Source organism: Podarcis tiliguerta (genome assembly GCF_965153285.1).
Source record: "Podarcis tiliguerta genome assembly, chromosome: 4".
In the NCBI taxonomy this organism is placed as follows: Eukaryota; Metazoa; Chordata; class Lepidosauria; order Squamata; family Lacertidae; genus Podarcis; species Podarcis tiliguerta.
The window spans coordinates 25,156,929-25,172,560 of NC_139537.1; the positions used below are offsets into that span (position 1 = coordinate 25,156,929).

Genomic DNA, 15,632 nt, shown 5'->3' on the forward strand with positions numbered 1-15,632 from the left:
CGACTTTCCCACCCACTGAGGGAGGAAATATGAAGTCCCGCAGAAGATTCGGGGGGGCGGGGGGGAGACAACATCCCACCTTAAATTTTGCACTGGAGATAAACCCAAGGCTCAATATCTGCAATTAGACTCGTCCCTGTTATTTAGCTACTATTTATATACAACTTTGTGAGAGAGGATGCACTTTCTAGGTTAAGAATTGCACAAAAAACACCTCTCCAGGCAAACTGAAGATGGCTTCTCCTTTATCGTAGCAAATATTTTTGCCTTCAGGAAGTCTCACTCAGAAGCGCACAGATGAACACGCACACACAAACGATTGTGAAATCTGTGTAGCCTAACCAGGAGAAGAGATAATAAGAGTGACCTGCATATATCTTATTAGAGATGCGGCCAAATCCTTCCTGTTGACAATAGAAATTCTCAATCATACAAGTTCTAATCAAACTAAGAAGAAGTTTGACTGCTATTTTTTAAAGCCTGGTGAATAATAGCCATCAAAGGCTATAGCCCTGATCCTTGTTATCTTGGAGTAAGTCCCATTGAATTCAATGGAACTAATTTTTGAGTAGAAATATTTCAGATGGCATACTTACAATTTAAGCCCATTGATTTCAGTGGGTCTACTCTGAGCATGGCTAATGTTAGATTTCACCCCATACAGTTTTCAACCTCATGAGCAAAATAAAATAAAAATGCTTTGAATTAAAAATAGATGCTACTATTGATGCCCTCAGAGCTTCCTTCTCAAACCCAAACCTACAGACACCTTCACACATGATACACTCACAGTCCAAACAAACTGAGTTTCTAAACTCCTCAACTGGTGGGTGGGTGGGGAGTTTGCATCTGAAATAGTTTCCCCTCTGCACCTTGGCCTCCTGACATACATACAATTTATGAGTTACACCTTCTTGATCAAATTAGAATCCCTTTCCAATTTCCAGCACTCACAACTATGGCAAAATGTGTTTTCAATTTAATGAAGATGAAATTGCAACAAGAAAATCAGACCCCTGGTGTATTTTAAGAACATTTTTGGTCTTTTTAATATCTCAGAATAATTAAGGTTATCCATGCAAGGCAGTTAGACTACCCTTCCTGCTTTTTAAAGGAAAGGTTTTTGTGTTTCTGGCAGGCATTCTTTTTTTAAAAAAGTAATTTATTGGGCACTTTCTGTGCCAACGCCTGCTAAAAACTTTTCCATTCTGCCAGGCCAATGCAGGCAATTAAGAGCGCACCCCCCCAATGGGTTACTGATCTCTGTCTTTAACTTTTTTGTTTTTAACTTTGTTTTCTTTCTCTGGTTTTAATGTATTTTTTTGCTGTTATAAGCCGCTTTGATATATTTTTGTGTCAAAGCGGTATATAAATATTTTTATAAGTAAATAAGTAGCAAGACAGAAGAATGACAACAGAACAAGGCCTGGCACACGGAGGAGGGGTGCTGCCTTATTCCCATCTTCCCTGTTCTGCACATTCTAGACGTTTACTTCAGTTTACTTCAGGAGATACAGAGAGCAACCGTGCCTCATCCTACCCACCAGTCAACACCAGTCAATGGGACCTCCCCATTTGCACAGAATATTGTGAAGGATGCCATGCTTAGGTATAAGGATGGGGACATTTATTTAGTGAAGGAGGGTACTTGCATCCTAGGCTCCAAGTTACCCTGGCTATTTCGTTTTATTTTTTCACCTGCTGATGCCCAGCAATGGCAGCAAGCTCATGGGAGCTCTCTGGGGCTGTCTTGCCCTCCCTCTCTCCCTTCCTCCCCCACTTCCCTTGGGGGGGTTTTGTTTGCAAGTTCTATGTTTGAACCACTCCCTCAATGCCTTTGGTGGCCTAGGAAGAGGAGAAGAAAAGGAGGGAGCTTGTGGGAAGAGCAGCCTGTGGAATTTATGGCTCCCCCTAAGCACAGGCCAGATAAGAAGTTAAAAAGCATCTTGGGCCTTTTCAAGACGGCTGCCCCCAGGGCTTTGATGTAGATTATGTTGCAGAATAAGCCAATACTTTTATCCTGGGGGACGATATTAGGCTTGTTGAAATAAACGCCTCTGGGATCGCAGGGCCTGCTCATCCGGGAGGAGAAGCAAATTGGTTATGGAGCTGGCATAGTTGGGCATAAATTAGCGAGCTCAACAAACCTACACTAAAAAGAGAGAGAGAGAGCATATTTAAATCATTTGGCCCAGAAGAAGGCATATAATTCAGGAGACAGTGAAGGTGTCTCTTAGTACCTCACCTTCCCACAAGTTTTTGGCTTCTGAAGCTGAATTTATTTATTGTCTATATCCCACGTTCTTAATCCAAGGAGCTCAAGACAGCGTACACGGTTATCTCCCTCCTCATTAAATCCGCACAACAACCCTGTGAGGTAGATTAGGCTGAGAGGCAGGGCCTGGCCCAAGGTCACCCAGTGAGCTTCATGGCTGAGTGGAGATTTGAACCCTGGTCTCCCAGGCCCTAGTCCAACACTCTGACCACTATGCCAAACTCACCTTCGATGTACATATCTGTTTCTTTAACCACAAAAAAATAATCTACTATAAAGCTTATAATGACCCACTCTCCAGGGAGTATTATGTCAGTATGACTTGGGGAAGGGGAACCTTTTTCAAACCAAGGTCCACATTCCCTTCTGGACAACTTTCCAGGACAAACACACTTATTATGGGTGGGGCTAGGGGCAAAAGTAGGTGGAGCAATGTATATGACTCTTATCTTCTTTTTGTCTTTTTTTTACAACAGGCTATCCTTGCAAAAGGGACACGAGTGGCACTGTGGGTTAAACCACAGAGCCTAGGACTTGCTGATCAGAAGGTCTGTGGTTCAAATCCCCGCAATGGGGTGCGCTCCCATTGCTCGGTCCCTGCTCCTGCCAACCTAGCAGTTTGAAAGCACGTCAAAGTGCAAGTAGATAAATAGGTACCGCTCCGGCGGGAAGGTAAACGGTGTTTCCGTGCGCTGCTCTGGTTCGCCAGAAGTGGCTTAGTCATGCTGGCCACATGACCCGGAAGCTGTCTGTGGACAAATGCCAGCTCCCTCGGCCAATAAACAAGATGAGTGCCGCAACCCCAGAGTCGGTCACGACTGTACCTAATGGTCAGGGGTCCCTTTACCTTTACCTTTTATCCTTGCAAAAGTCAGAGGTTTCTCCATACAGAGGTTTCCATGCCCTCAGTGCAAATTGCCTTCTCCCAGAAAAACGCAGCTCTCCCCAAGCTGAATTTAGCAAGGGAGCAGATGATAAACAAGTTGGATAGCTAACCAACTTGAAGGAGAAACTTGTTGGGTGATCATCAGTGTAACAGTTCAACTCCATCCCATCCTCAGTCTTCTGCCAAAGAGCTTTAACCAAAAAGGAAAAGAGAGAGAGAAAGAACCAGCAAGCCCCTTCCCCCAGGGTACATCTCTCCCTCCCAGAAAGAAGTTCCAGGTTGTTTTCTGCAGTTTATGACACCCTCGGCCTAAGCTCATTTCCCAGGAAGTGAAGCCCCCTGGATTTCAATTGAACTTCCTTTGAAGAATGTTCCACACAAAAGGAGAGCTCACAGCTTGACAGCCAAGCCTGATAAAGTCCTCAGGCAGCACTGAGGCCTGGTTTCCAGGATGCAGCAGAGCGAGGTGGTATTACAGGGGTCCCCAAATTTTTATTGGGCCCAGAGGCACACCTGGAAATCTAATAAAATACCCATTTCACAGAAGAAAACCTGTTGATGTTTAGAACCAACTCTCCTGCAAGCAACAGGCAAAAAACACCTCCCACCCCTGAAAAAAATAAATAAAACACAGACCAGAAAAAACCACCACCGCTAGACAACTCTCCCCTCAACAGGCAACACTCCACAAACCAACAACAACAACAACAAATCATTTTTTTTAAAAAAGGAGACAGTCTTGGAGGGACGTGAATGAGACCTTCAGGGACATTATAGCTGTTTCTCACTACCATAATGATACCTTCCCTGCTCTCAGGGAGAATGAGGGTCTGGGGAAGGAGAGCATTGCTCTGAGGATGGGCACCACAGTTCCTTTGGAAGGGACCTACTCCTTTGGGGGACAAAGAGCTGTATCATTTTGTGCTGAGGATACTTCAAGGGGTGGAAGGTAGTTAATCAATAAGGACATAGATAGTTGGGTGTGTGGCGGGCATACAGACCACAGGGTGAATTGTCTGCCTGGTACGAAGGTTAAGGATGTTGCCCCTCATCTAGATAGCCTGGTAGATGGTGCTGAGGAGCTGTCAGTGGGCATGGTGCATGCTGGCAGCAATGACATGGATCAACATAATCTTGAGGACCTGGAAACCAAATTTACGTTGCTAGATAGGCAGAATGGTGAAAGCCTGAACCTCCAATTAAGGTAGCTTTCCCCCCTGAAATGCTACCAGTTCAGCACTCAGGGACAGCTAGACAGGTGCAGGTGGGTAGTCTCAATGCATGGACCAGGCAATAATGTCAGGAGGAGGGGGTTGTAAGGCACTGAGGAGCAAGATTTCTGCATTCTGGTGGTACGGGTGACTAATAATTGTGGTTCACGTATGGCTATAATCTGGAAAATGGTGTGCTGTTCCAAGTCTCCTATGACTTACTGAACCTAGCAGCAGGTAGGTCCATTTGAACAGCTAGAGTCTTGGAAAAGTCACAGTCCCTGACCAAGACATAGAGATGTTCATACTGGTTGCAGAGGCACCCACATGTGTATGGGGGTGGTACTTGCAGACACATTCCCCACACTCTTCTAGAGATACATCAGGGATGAGGGAACTGCTGCTCATCTCCAGTGTCTATAAACCTCAGTCAGCATAATCAGTGGTCCTTGATTCCCACTGTATGCTATAGGATGTACTTTGCTGCATTGCAAGGGGTGGCTACATGGCCCTTAGGGTCCCTTCCAACTCTACAGTTCTGTGATTCTTAGAAGACACACCTGCAATTGTGCTAAAGGAAACAGTACCTTGCCCAGGTGAATCCAATGCTGTGCTGGGATTTGAACCCAGGTCAAAATCTGCCATGCTGCCCAGCACAGCACATAACCTCCATTTACTGCTTGGCATTAACTACAGCTTTGTAGTTTCACCAGTTCATTTCACCATTTCACAATCAGAAAACATAAGCCAGTGTTTTACTGCTAAGCACTGGGCAATAAGCAGAATGGTAAATATAGGTGGAGTAACTAAACCTGAGCATTGAAATCTATGGCCAAAAACACAGACACAACTCATTGGGTGAGATCGGACAAGACATGTGCTTTAAATGTGCCTTAAGTGTGCTTTAGACGTGTGATGTCAATGTGACACTTATCATAAGGTGCTCCTCTAGAACCTTCAAAGTGGTCTCAAAACTGAAGACATTTGTGGATTTTCCATTAGAGCTATTCAGAGCGGGAGGGGTGGCAGAGTCTATGCACAATTTCACCCTCTGTGTAAATCCCTTTGTCCAAATCTCCAGCAAGCTTTCTGAATTTGGAGGAATTTAAAGAGGAGTTTAGGAGCATTTTTTAAAAATAAAACTTAAAAGGATGAGGTTTAAGAAAAACAAGTTTTGTATCCACTCATGTGTTCCTTGGCATCCTGATTGTGGTCTTTAGCAAGAACATAACCAGTCTCCCCACCCTGCTTTTCATGTTCCACCTACTTTTATACAAATAAGGTGTTTTATCCCTTAAGGTATCTGACGGATCTGCAAGTAAGAGTAACTTCCCCAAAATATGTGCATGTTATGTGAAGCCAAAGATCACACACACACACACACACACACACACACACACACTTTTCTTTTGGTACAGCTGCATAATAGCTAATTTTTAAAGTAAATTGCATTTCCTTGGCTCTTGTAGACAGGGCGCCACAAGTAGGTTAATAAAGTTATAGTCTTAGGGTCTTGTATCTTTTAGACCAGCAGTTTCCCAGCTCAGCCACAAAGTTCACTGGGTGAACCTTACCTTCCCCACAAGGTTGTTGTTGTGAGGATAGCATACATGAGGCCTCCTGAGTTCCTTGGAGGAATTATAACATTCATGACTTTGCCACAGCCAAAGCTAGGATTTTATTTTTTTTAAAAAAGAAATTAGCATAGCACATGATTTATGTTTTCGTTTAAAAAAATTAAGAGCGGAATACATTTGTTAATTCCAGAATTTTTATTTTATTTTATTTTATTTTATTTAGTTAAACAATTTATATTTAGCTTTATTACAATAGCCTCTAAGTAGCTTATAAAGGTACAACAATATGTTTGGGGTTTGTGTGTGTGTGAATATATGGTACATACTACTTAGAGGCAGTGTGATGTGGCAGTTAGAGTGCAGGATTAGGACCTGCACAGACATCTGTGGGATGTCCTGGGCTGACATTTTACATACCACTTGGTATGAGGACTGAAATACCCCACTGAATTGCTCAAACTGGATCTAAATGTGGCAAAAAGGTGTATAAACCAAAGGCTGGATGATGCGGAGCTATACCAAAATTTCGTAGCTGCTGGTGGAGTATGCTCACCGCTAAACTTTGGCATAACCCCTATCTACCGCGCTCCGTCCTGTTTAACATCGCTTATGGCCGCGTCTCACCGTTATGCCTTCATTAGAGCTAGGTTCAATGTCTTTCCAACAAATGTGCTGAGACATAGATTTTCCAAGGGCCAAATCTCTCCAATGTGTGCTTGTGAAATGAAAACATCTGAATCTCTTCATCATGTTATGTTTATCTGCCCTTTGTACAGCTCAGCCCGTGCCAGTATACTAAACCCCATAATCCAGCCTATGGCTGGCAAACTAGTAGACCTACAGCTTGCCTGGGTACTTCAAGATGTGGATCCTTATATTACCCTACAGGTAGCTAAATTCCTAACAGCCGTCCTCTCGTATAAGAGACAGAATGGAATGTTAGCTGATTATTGATAGCTATATGAACTTTTATAATGACATTAGATATTGATTTTAGTGTAGTGCTTAAAAATTTTAACCTTAATTTTAAACTTTTCTTATAATGGCTAATATATGTCCTTGTGTGTTGTGAATGGTGTTATACTATGTGTGATCTGTACGAGTCCGTTGTTTTATTTGATTTGTTTTGTTCTGTGTGTTGTGTTCCAATATGGGCGTAAAGCCGAATAAACATTTGATAAGAGGACTGAAATAAAATTTCACACACCAAAAGTCAGTTTGGCAAAGTTTCCTGCTGTATCTCTCTGGTGGTAGCATCCGGAGTTGAAAAGATTAAAAACAATTGAATCAAGAAAATACAAAACATGCATTTCTGAAAGCAAATTCTAGTTAGGAGATTCTGCTTCAGAATCTCTCATTTCTACCCAAATTGGTTCTGTTCTCACTGGAAAGCAAACAAGACACGTTTATTTTCGAGCGTTCTGCAAATACCCATCTACAAAAAAATGAGCTTACAGCTCCACCTAGTGTTTGTAATTGGAAAACCAAACGCAAAGTACCCTCGTAGCAGTGGTTTGCTAATTGGACGGCACCTTATCACCAGAGGTGTGATTCAGCCCAGCCCTGATTCTTTAGAGGTGAGTTGTAATTGCGCCTCTGCTGCTGCCCGAACTTGGAGAAGAAGATGGGTTAAAGCAGGGCTGGGGAAGCTGTAGTGGCTAAAATCCCCACCACCCCTAATCATTCGCCCTTCCCCATTGGCAATGGGGAAAAAGTACTTCTGCATGCACTGCAGAGTTAAACTATGGAACTCACTCCCACAGGAGAAAGGGATGGCTACAGAGCTCGATGGCTTTACAAGAGGATTAGGCACATTCAGTGCGAGGGCTATCAATAGTTACTAGCCATGATGGCTGCAGTAATGATTTTGAATATCAGTTATTGGAAGCCACATGAGTGAAGAGAGCTCTTGTGCTCTGATCTTGCATGCTGGTTGTGATGGCCTGGGACTTGGGCTCGGACTCAGAACCAGAGGAGTCTCAGTCCACACCGGATCCTTTGCCTCAGGCGGCGTCTGAACCTAGTCTGGGGCTTGAGTCTGAAGAGTCTCAGTCTGCACAGGTTCCCCTGCAACAAGCACCAGCTGGGCCGAGTCAGGGGCCTGAGCCTGCCCTGGCTCCAGATGTGGGGATTACCTCGTTGCCTTGAGCTAGGCCATCACTTACAGCTGCTCCACTACCAGTTGGGTCAGGAGAGGCTGAGGCGGCCTCTGCGTCTAGTAACCCAACGACATCTCCCGAGCTGCAGAGACTGAGGTCTGAGAGAACGAGAGACCTGAGTACTCGCAGGAGGAGTGCTCACCTTTGGGCGAAACAGGGTGGTGAGTCGCCGGGGGATCAGGACTGGCCGTTACCCTGACAGAGATAAAAGGCTGTCGGACCCCGCCCCAGGTTGCTGGAGCAACATTGCAGTATGCCAGATCCTGCCTGAGATCCTCTACCTGTCCTTGCCTGGTTTCCTGCCTCGTGTCCTGCCTTGGCCCTGTCGGACTGACTCCTCGCAGAACCCTTGGATTCGGGACCAGACCTGGACTGCGTTACTCAGGTTACCCCCAGGCCCAGCACACTGGTTTCCCACAAGCCACTGTGAGAACAGGATGTTGGAATAGATGCACATAGGCTTGATCCAGCAAGCTCTTCTGATGTTCTTAATGCAGTCAGTCCCCGATCCCTGGGCTAAGGAGACCTTTTGAAATGAGGGCGTTTGCCACCTCTAGGACCATCTCTGGACTCAGTACATGCACCAGCAATCCCCAAATGTCCTGATCTCTTCCAGTGAGCCCTGTGGTTTTCCATTCCTCAAAATATTTCCCTAGTGAATTGCATCTAGAAATAACACAGCACACTGGGGAAAAACCTACATCTTTTTTTTGGAAATAATTTTTATTTGATTTTCCAAGTATAAAATAATAATACAACCATACACATCCACATTTACAGATTCCTCTGAATCTCTGGGCTCCCCACCTCGCCTCCATAGCTCCTATTATTAGATCTTTTCCCATAATCTATATTTTATATTACTCCATTGTCTCCATAGTACTTGCTACATTACAAGTGTTATTGCTAATATTTTCATCTGCTTACAGTGGTCTCCAAGATAAATTATTTTTTACAAATCCCATTCTTTGTTGAAGTTGCTGAAATGGCAAAACTGACTGAAAAGCTCAGGAACCAAGAAGACCAAAACATCTTTATTTCAAATATATATCAATATTTCAGCAGACATTTCATTCAGTAGCAGCAAGCATGGCTACCTGATGATTAAACAGCACATTTTAAAGGACATTTATCTATTAAAAACTGGATACTGCCTTGCCAGACAAGGTGTGCAATAAAACAAGACAACTCACAAAATAGAAAAAATGAAATAATAATTAATAGTCAAGGCAGTGCTAGCATGAAGCAGCAGGAACATATCTGAAAACTGAAGTTTTAACTACAAAGCTACAGCATGTCAGAAAAAACAACAACACATCAAAATAAAATAAGTCAAAATAAGGATAGAAAAATCCTGAAAAGCTTTAAAAGTCAGAGATGGGAAACCAGCAGCCCTCCAGATGTTGCTGGACTACAACTCCCATCATCCTAGCCGTGCTTTAAGGTTTTAAGCGGGGGTCAGCAAACTTTTCAGCAGGGGGGCAGTCCACTGTCCCTCAGACCCTGTCAGGGGCCAGACTATATTTTGAAAAAAAGAAGAAGAACGAATTCCTATCCCCCACAAATAACCCCGAGATGCGTTTTAAATAAAAGCACACGTTCTACTCATGTAAAAACACTAGGCAGGCCCCACAAATAACCCAGAGATGCATTTTAAATAACAGGACACATTCTACTCGTGTAAAAACATGCTGATTCCCAGACCATCCATGGGCCAGATTTAGAAGGCGATTGGGCCGGATCCGGCCCCCCGGGCCTTAGTTTGCCTACCCATGGTTTTAAGTCTCTGAGAGGATATCCCAGAGGGCAACAGGCAGGGCTGGCCCAATACATTTTGGCATGTGAGGTGGACCCCAAAATGGGGCCTCCTCCCCACCAGGGAAGAAGGAGAAAGGGAGGGGGGGATTCAACAGCAGGATCTGCTGTCCCCTTGGATTCTGCTGCCTGAGGCGGTGACCTCAGCTTGCCACATGGGTGGGCCAGCCCTGGCAATAGGATACAGCTAATCTCCCTCTCCATGGGTAAAAAGGGCCAGGGAGGGAGCCCACCTTCCTCTGTTGGTGCTTTGATGACACAGTTGAGGAACAAGAGTTTGGATTTGATATCCTGCTTTATCACTACCCGAAGGAGTCTCAAAGCGGCTAACATTCTCCTTTCCCTTCTTCCCCCACAACAAGCAATCTGTGAGGTGAGTGGGGCTGAGATACTTCAGAGAAGTGTGACTAGCCCAAGGTCACCCAGCAGCTGCATGTGGAGGAGCGGAGACGCGAACCTGGTTCACCAGATTATGAGTCTACCGCTCTTAACCACAACACCACACTGGGGGCAGAGCTTGGGCAGCTTGAGTCCCCACGTTCCCCTGGCATGGCCTCAGAATGGCAACGAAATCATGCCAGGGCTGGCTTGGAGAATTTCCCTCTGACAAGAACCAGAATTACCCTGGGGGAAACTGTCAACCCACCGCCCCAGCTTCCGCCGTGGTTTGCACAATCTTGGCAGGGCTTAGATATGGCAGCTCCTCCGTCAAGGATTTCCCATTTCCTAAGATGGTATAATTGTTCTGACCTTCTAACCTAGGTGTAAGCAACACCGATGAGAATGAAATTTCATTTTCTCTTTTCTTCATCCTGCCAAGCCACACAAAGTCTATGAAGAAAGCCTTCGTTTCATCTGGATCACATGAAATTCAAATGCCCAATGATGGGAAGAAGGTGAAGACCTTACAGAGGAAGCCCCTGCTCACCAAAAAGGGGGGTGGAGAGCCCATGGCACTCACCCAAAAATCAAAATGTGCCAACCAGGTCAGCCACCCCGACATATATCAGAGAGTCTGCCTGCAGCAATGCTGCTTATGCAGGGGTCTGAATGTCCCGATCCAAGCTTTTTTGAATTATTAGCACAGCTAAGTGTTAAGATAATGCCGCTATACATTCAGGTCTGGAGGCACTGATGACAAAGAACTTCAACTCTCTACATCTGCTCTAAGCACAACCATACAACAACAGGAATGTTTGACTTCAGTTACATTTGTGAAAGGAGAGAGTTTCATTTCCTAACCACAGCCCCTGGAGGCTGCAGACGCACCAGAGAACCCCTGGTTGTGAAAAGTGTGCTCTCGCCTTGACCCAGATTCCTGAAAGGGGAGGCAAATTTCATTTCAAAAGCAAAAGTTGGATCGTGGAAATGAGCACGAGAAATTCAGGGGCGGGAGCAGCAAATCTGGCCTTTTTAGCAAAGGCAAAAAAACCCTCTCTTTCGATACATTCAGCTTATATGCCTTTTTATATAAAATAATGCATCAGTCTTATTTCTCCCTTGCAGCATCTGCATCCAGAGGAGGAATGGTGAATCAAAGTGGTTCAGCTTCTCTTATCCCATGTGAACTGGGATATGTGGCTTTGGACTCGACATGTGTTCAGAAATCCCACTCTTCCCCGTTGGGCATGCCTATAATTTAGGACGGGAACATAAGAGGTAGCAAATAATGAATTGCCATTATTATTATTATTAGCAGTAGTAACAGAAATAGTAGCAGTAATTACAACTCCACAATACTTTCTGGTATGCACGGTGGTTTACAAATCCCATTTGGTTCACTGAGATGTAGGTAAAATAGTACAAGCAACAAAGAGGAGTTAATCTCATGCCTGAAGAGAATGCTGGTCTGCCCATGAACTTCCTGTGTGGGATTCCAATTGAGTTTGGCTGAAGAGGGCTGGTGCAAGGATGGCAAACCCTTTTCAGCCTGAGAGCCACATTCCCTCACAGAACACCTTCTGGGGGCCACATACCAGTGGTGGTTGGAGCCAGAGGTAAAAAAGTGGGTGGAGCAACAAATGTGACTCTTACCATTGTTCTATAACAGGCACCCCCAAACTTGGCCCTCCAGCTGTTCCCATCATCCCTGACCACTGGTCCTGTTAGCTAGGGATGATGGGAGTTGTAGTCCCAAAACAGCTGGAGGGCCAAATTTGGGGGTGCCTGTGTTACGATATTCCGTTCCACCTTAACAGATATGTGGAGTTGCTGTATGTCAAATGTCTGTTTACATTCCAGCACAGCTTGCTGGGAACTTCCGTTGTGTGTATAGCTTTTGCTTATGCTGTTTGCTTGGACATGAAGGGGAGAAGACATGTTCTTCCCTTTGTCCTGATGCTGAATAAAATGCCTGTAAATACGTTTTACACAGCATGTTGCCCTTCTGTTGCGAAGAGTTTACTCTGCTGGCTTGCATGCTCAGCTTCTGAAGGTTTCTGAGGCTTGAGTCGCAGTTATATGCTGATCCAAGGACCGGAGATCGCCCAGCTGCGGGCCTGTGGGCTGGAGCCAGCTGGGGGCCTGCCAATTGCCCCCATTTCCTTGGACGCATCCCAACAGCTATAGGCTACATTCCCATCACAGAAAAGCCAGCAGTTTCTAGACCAGCGGTTCTCAACCTGTGAGTCCACAGATGTTGTTGGACTACAACTCCCATCATCCCTGAACTCTGGCCTTGCTAACTAAGGGTGATGGGAGTTGTAGTTCAACAACATCTGGGGACCCAGAGGTTGAGAAAGGCTGTTCTAGACCCTCCACAGTGGAAGCAGATCCATGAGAAAGGCTGTTCTAGACCCTCCACAGTGGAAGCAGATCCATGCAACAACCTCAGCCGGCCCTCAGCCAAACCCCACTGGCCTTCCTCACTTGCAAGCAGTTGGTGGGTAAATGGGGCTGTCACTGGCTCAGACTCCACCTGCTGCTGGTCTCTCTGCTTCTGTACCTCCAGTGCCAGCGGATAGCAGCAGTGGAGGACTCTGGGCTCTCACATTTCAGCAGTGCCCTGTGAGACACTAAAATTTGCCCTCCCCTCCTGTCACGCTCCGTTCTACAGCATTGTTGTGGTGCTCCCTGCAGCATGGCACCCAGTGCAGCTGAACTGGTCGCTCCACCTTAGAACTACCTCTGACACCAGACACCATAGACTCTCTAAGCAGACAAGTGAGAGGCACAATCATAGGCAGAAACCCTCAAAAGTAAGACATTGAGAAGTTGAGTGAGTGAGGTGGAGGCACGGCCAAAGACAGGCCTGGAAGCTAGATGAAGAGGTGAGGTTTCGCACACCTGTGCAGGAGTCTCACATTTCTGCAGTGCTCTCCTGAAAACACTCAATAATATATTTGCCAAAAATGCTGCACACACACACTCTCTCTCTCTCAACAGCTGAGAAAAACGCCAGAATCATGATGACATTCTGGAGATCTCCCTGGGGGAAAACAACAGACGGTTCTTTCTGAAGATTAGAGCAAGCAGCTGGGGACATCATTCACAGTCCCTTGCCATGGGTGCTATTAATAGGTTTTAAACCACCACCCCCTAAAAAAAAAGCAAAAGGGGGGAAAAAAGAGAAGAAAAATGTTCTTGTTTGCAAATCTTACTTACTGCTCCTTCTGCCTCAGCCAGCTGGCAGGCCAGGAGGGAAAGCAGCTGTGAAAAGGATGGTCTTTTTCTGGAGTCCAGAGCCCAGCAGGAACACAGCATTAAATATCTGCAAAGACAACAACAAAACCAGAGGGGGGGATACGAAATTATTTCCCAAAGCATTTTCTATGGGAAAGTCAGGCAACTGGGATATGAATGTGTCCCAAAATACAAGCACGCCTGGGCTTTTAAAAGATCCTAGGATCAAAAGAACTTCACCTGCAGCTCAGACTCAAGGCGCTTCGTTAAGGCAACACTCCAAAGCATGAAAACTTTTAAGTTAATGTGCCTGCTTTAACATCTTCACTACGTTATCAATAAGCTTGTTTGGCCGTCTCATATACAGTATTTGAGAATCTCGTGGCACCCATCTGAAGCAATGCTCTCAAGTAGATCTTGCAAACATTTACCGTATTTTTTGCCCTATAGGACGCACTTTTTCCCCTCAAAAAATGAAGGGGAAATCTGTGTGCATCCTATGGGGCAAATGCAGGCTTTTGTTGAAGCTTGGAGAGCGAGAGGGGTCGGTGCGCACCGACCCCTCTCGCTCTCCAGGCTTCAGGAAGCTATCAGCAAGCCTGGGGAGCCCGCGGGAGTTCCCACAGGGCTCCCTAGGCTGTGGATAGCAGCCTGCTGCCCGGAGCGCGGGGCACGCTGAAGCCGCGGCTGGGGGGGGAATAATTTTTTTTCTTTATTTCCCCCCAAAAAAACTAGGTGCATCCTATGGGCAGGTGCGTCCTATAGGGCGAAAAATATGGTATGTGGCTTCAGTCCCATATCCATTATCCAAAACACTCTGAAACTAGACATGTTGCTTTAAGTTCTAAGCAGCTCTGCACCACGGCTGGGGCCAGGAAAAAGGGGCAATTCACAAGGGGCAATCCAATAAGGTGAAATGATGTCCACACCACATTATCAGCACATGTATACCAATGGTACAAACAGGGAAAGCAGACTGAGAAGTGTGTGTGTGTGTGTGTGTGTGTGTGTCCCAGAATGTGCAACACAGGTCAGTTTTTTTGACTCCTCTGTTCCCTTAACTTGCATAACCAGCATTTATGCCTACTTAACTGTTTCTATCAGTAGCCAGTATGTGGAACTAGTGAGATGATCATAGATACTGGTAGTCCTGAAGAATAATAAATTAGAAGCACAGGGAAGGTAGGAAGGGTGAAATTTACCATGGCATCCCTAAATTGTGCCTGGGCAGAATCCTGCCCCTCCCCAGCCCTCGGTATTCATACCCCGTGCTTACATTTCTTCTGTAGCATAAAACGGACAGTCCATTTTAAAGCCACTTTGAATTAGCTTGTAGAAGTTTGCATCCACTTGTATTCCAGGGTAAGGATTGACACCTAAAACAGAAAGATGGGAGAAGTGAAGAGTGAAAAAGTGGATGTTGAAAAACAGGCTTGCCACACCCTTCTTCACACAATTCACGACTGCATATACACTGTACATTTAAAGCAAACAGCTCTCCCCCCCGCAAATCTTGGGATCTGTGGTTTACCCCTCCTAGAGCTATAATTCCTAATGCCCCAATAAACTATAGTTCCCAGTATTCTTTCGAGGAAAGTCATGTGCTTAAAATTATGGTGTGTAGTATGCAGCCTAATGCACCCACATCATTGAGTCCATTTCTCCATCTTACCACATCAGTTTTGTTATTTAAAAACAACAACTCGTGAAGATTAATTGGCATATTAGTTCCAATTTCTCCTAATGTACACATTTTTGTCTCCAATTTCCCCTAACACACACATTTTTGGAAAGCATACTTCACCTAATATAATGTATTCTGTAAGTTATTTTCCTGCACACTTTACCCTAGTAGAGTGATTCCCAAACCTCCCCACTCCCCAAAGACCACTTGAACACTGCTGAGACTTTGCGGGGGGGGGGATGGGGGGACGGGACTTAATGATTTTTCTGCCTATTATAACAATTGTAATGCATGGTGCTGGATGCTATACAATTTTTAATTGGAGGTTTATTGCTTTTATTTCATATGTTGTATTTTATTGAATTCCAATTCAGATTGTAATACAATAAGAAATAATGTAAGAA

The 15,632-nt window shown here is 45.1% G+C and overlaps 1 protein-coding gene across 2 annotated transcripts in view; it reads right to left on the bottom strand.

Annotated features, from left to right (window-relative positions):
* Positions 1-8,812: 8,812 nt before the first annotated feature.
* Positions 8,813-15,632, bottom strand: part of FLT3 (fms related receptor tyrosine kinase 3) — a 56,862-nt gene continuing 50,042 nt past the window's right edge. The window contains exons 22-25 of one of the 2 annotated variants that reach the window (XM_083437050.1): positions 14,821-14,920; positions 13,523-13,632; positions 9,778-11,555; positions 8,813-9,709 (exon numbers count right to left, since the gene is read on the bottom strand). In XM_083437050.1, coding sequence (XP_083293176.1) covers positions 11,524-11,555; positions 13,523-13,632; positions 14,821-14,920 — 242 coding nt within the window. In that variant the 3' untranslated portion in view covers positions 8,813-9,709; positions 9,778-11,523. The remainder of the gene's footprint in view (positions 9,710-9,777; positions 11,556-13,522; positions 13,633-14,820; positions 14,921-15,632) is intronic. The other variant, XM_083437049.1, reaches the window with a different exon arrangement.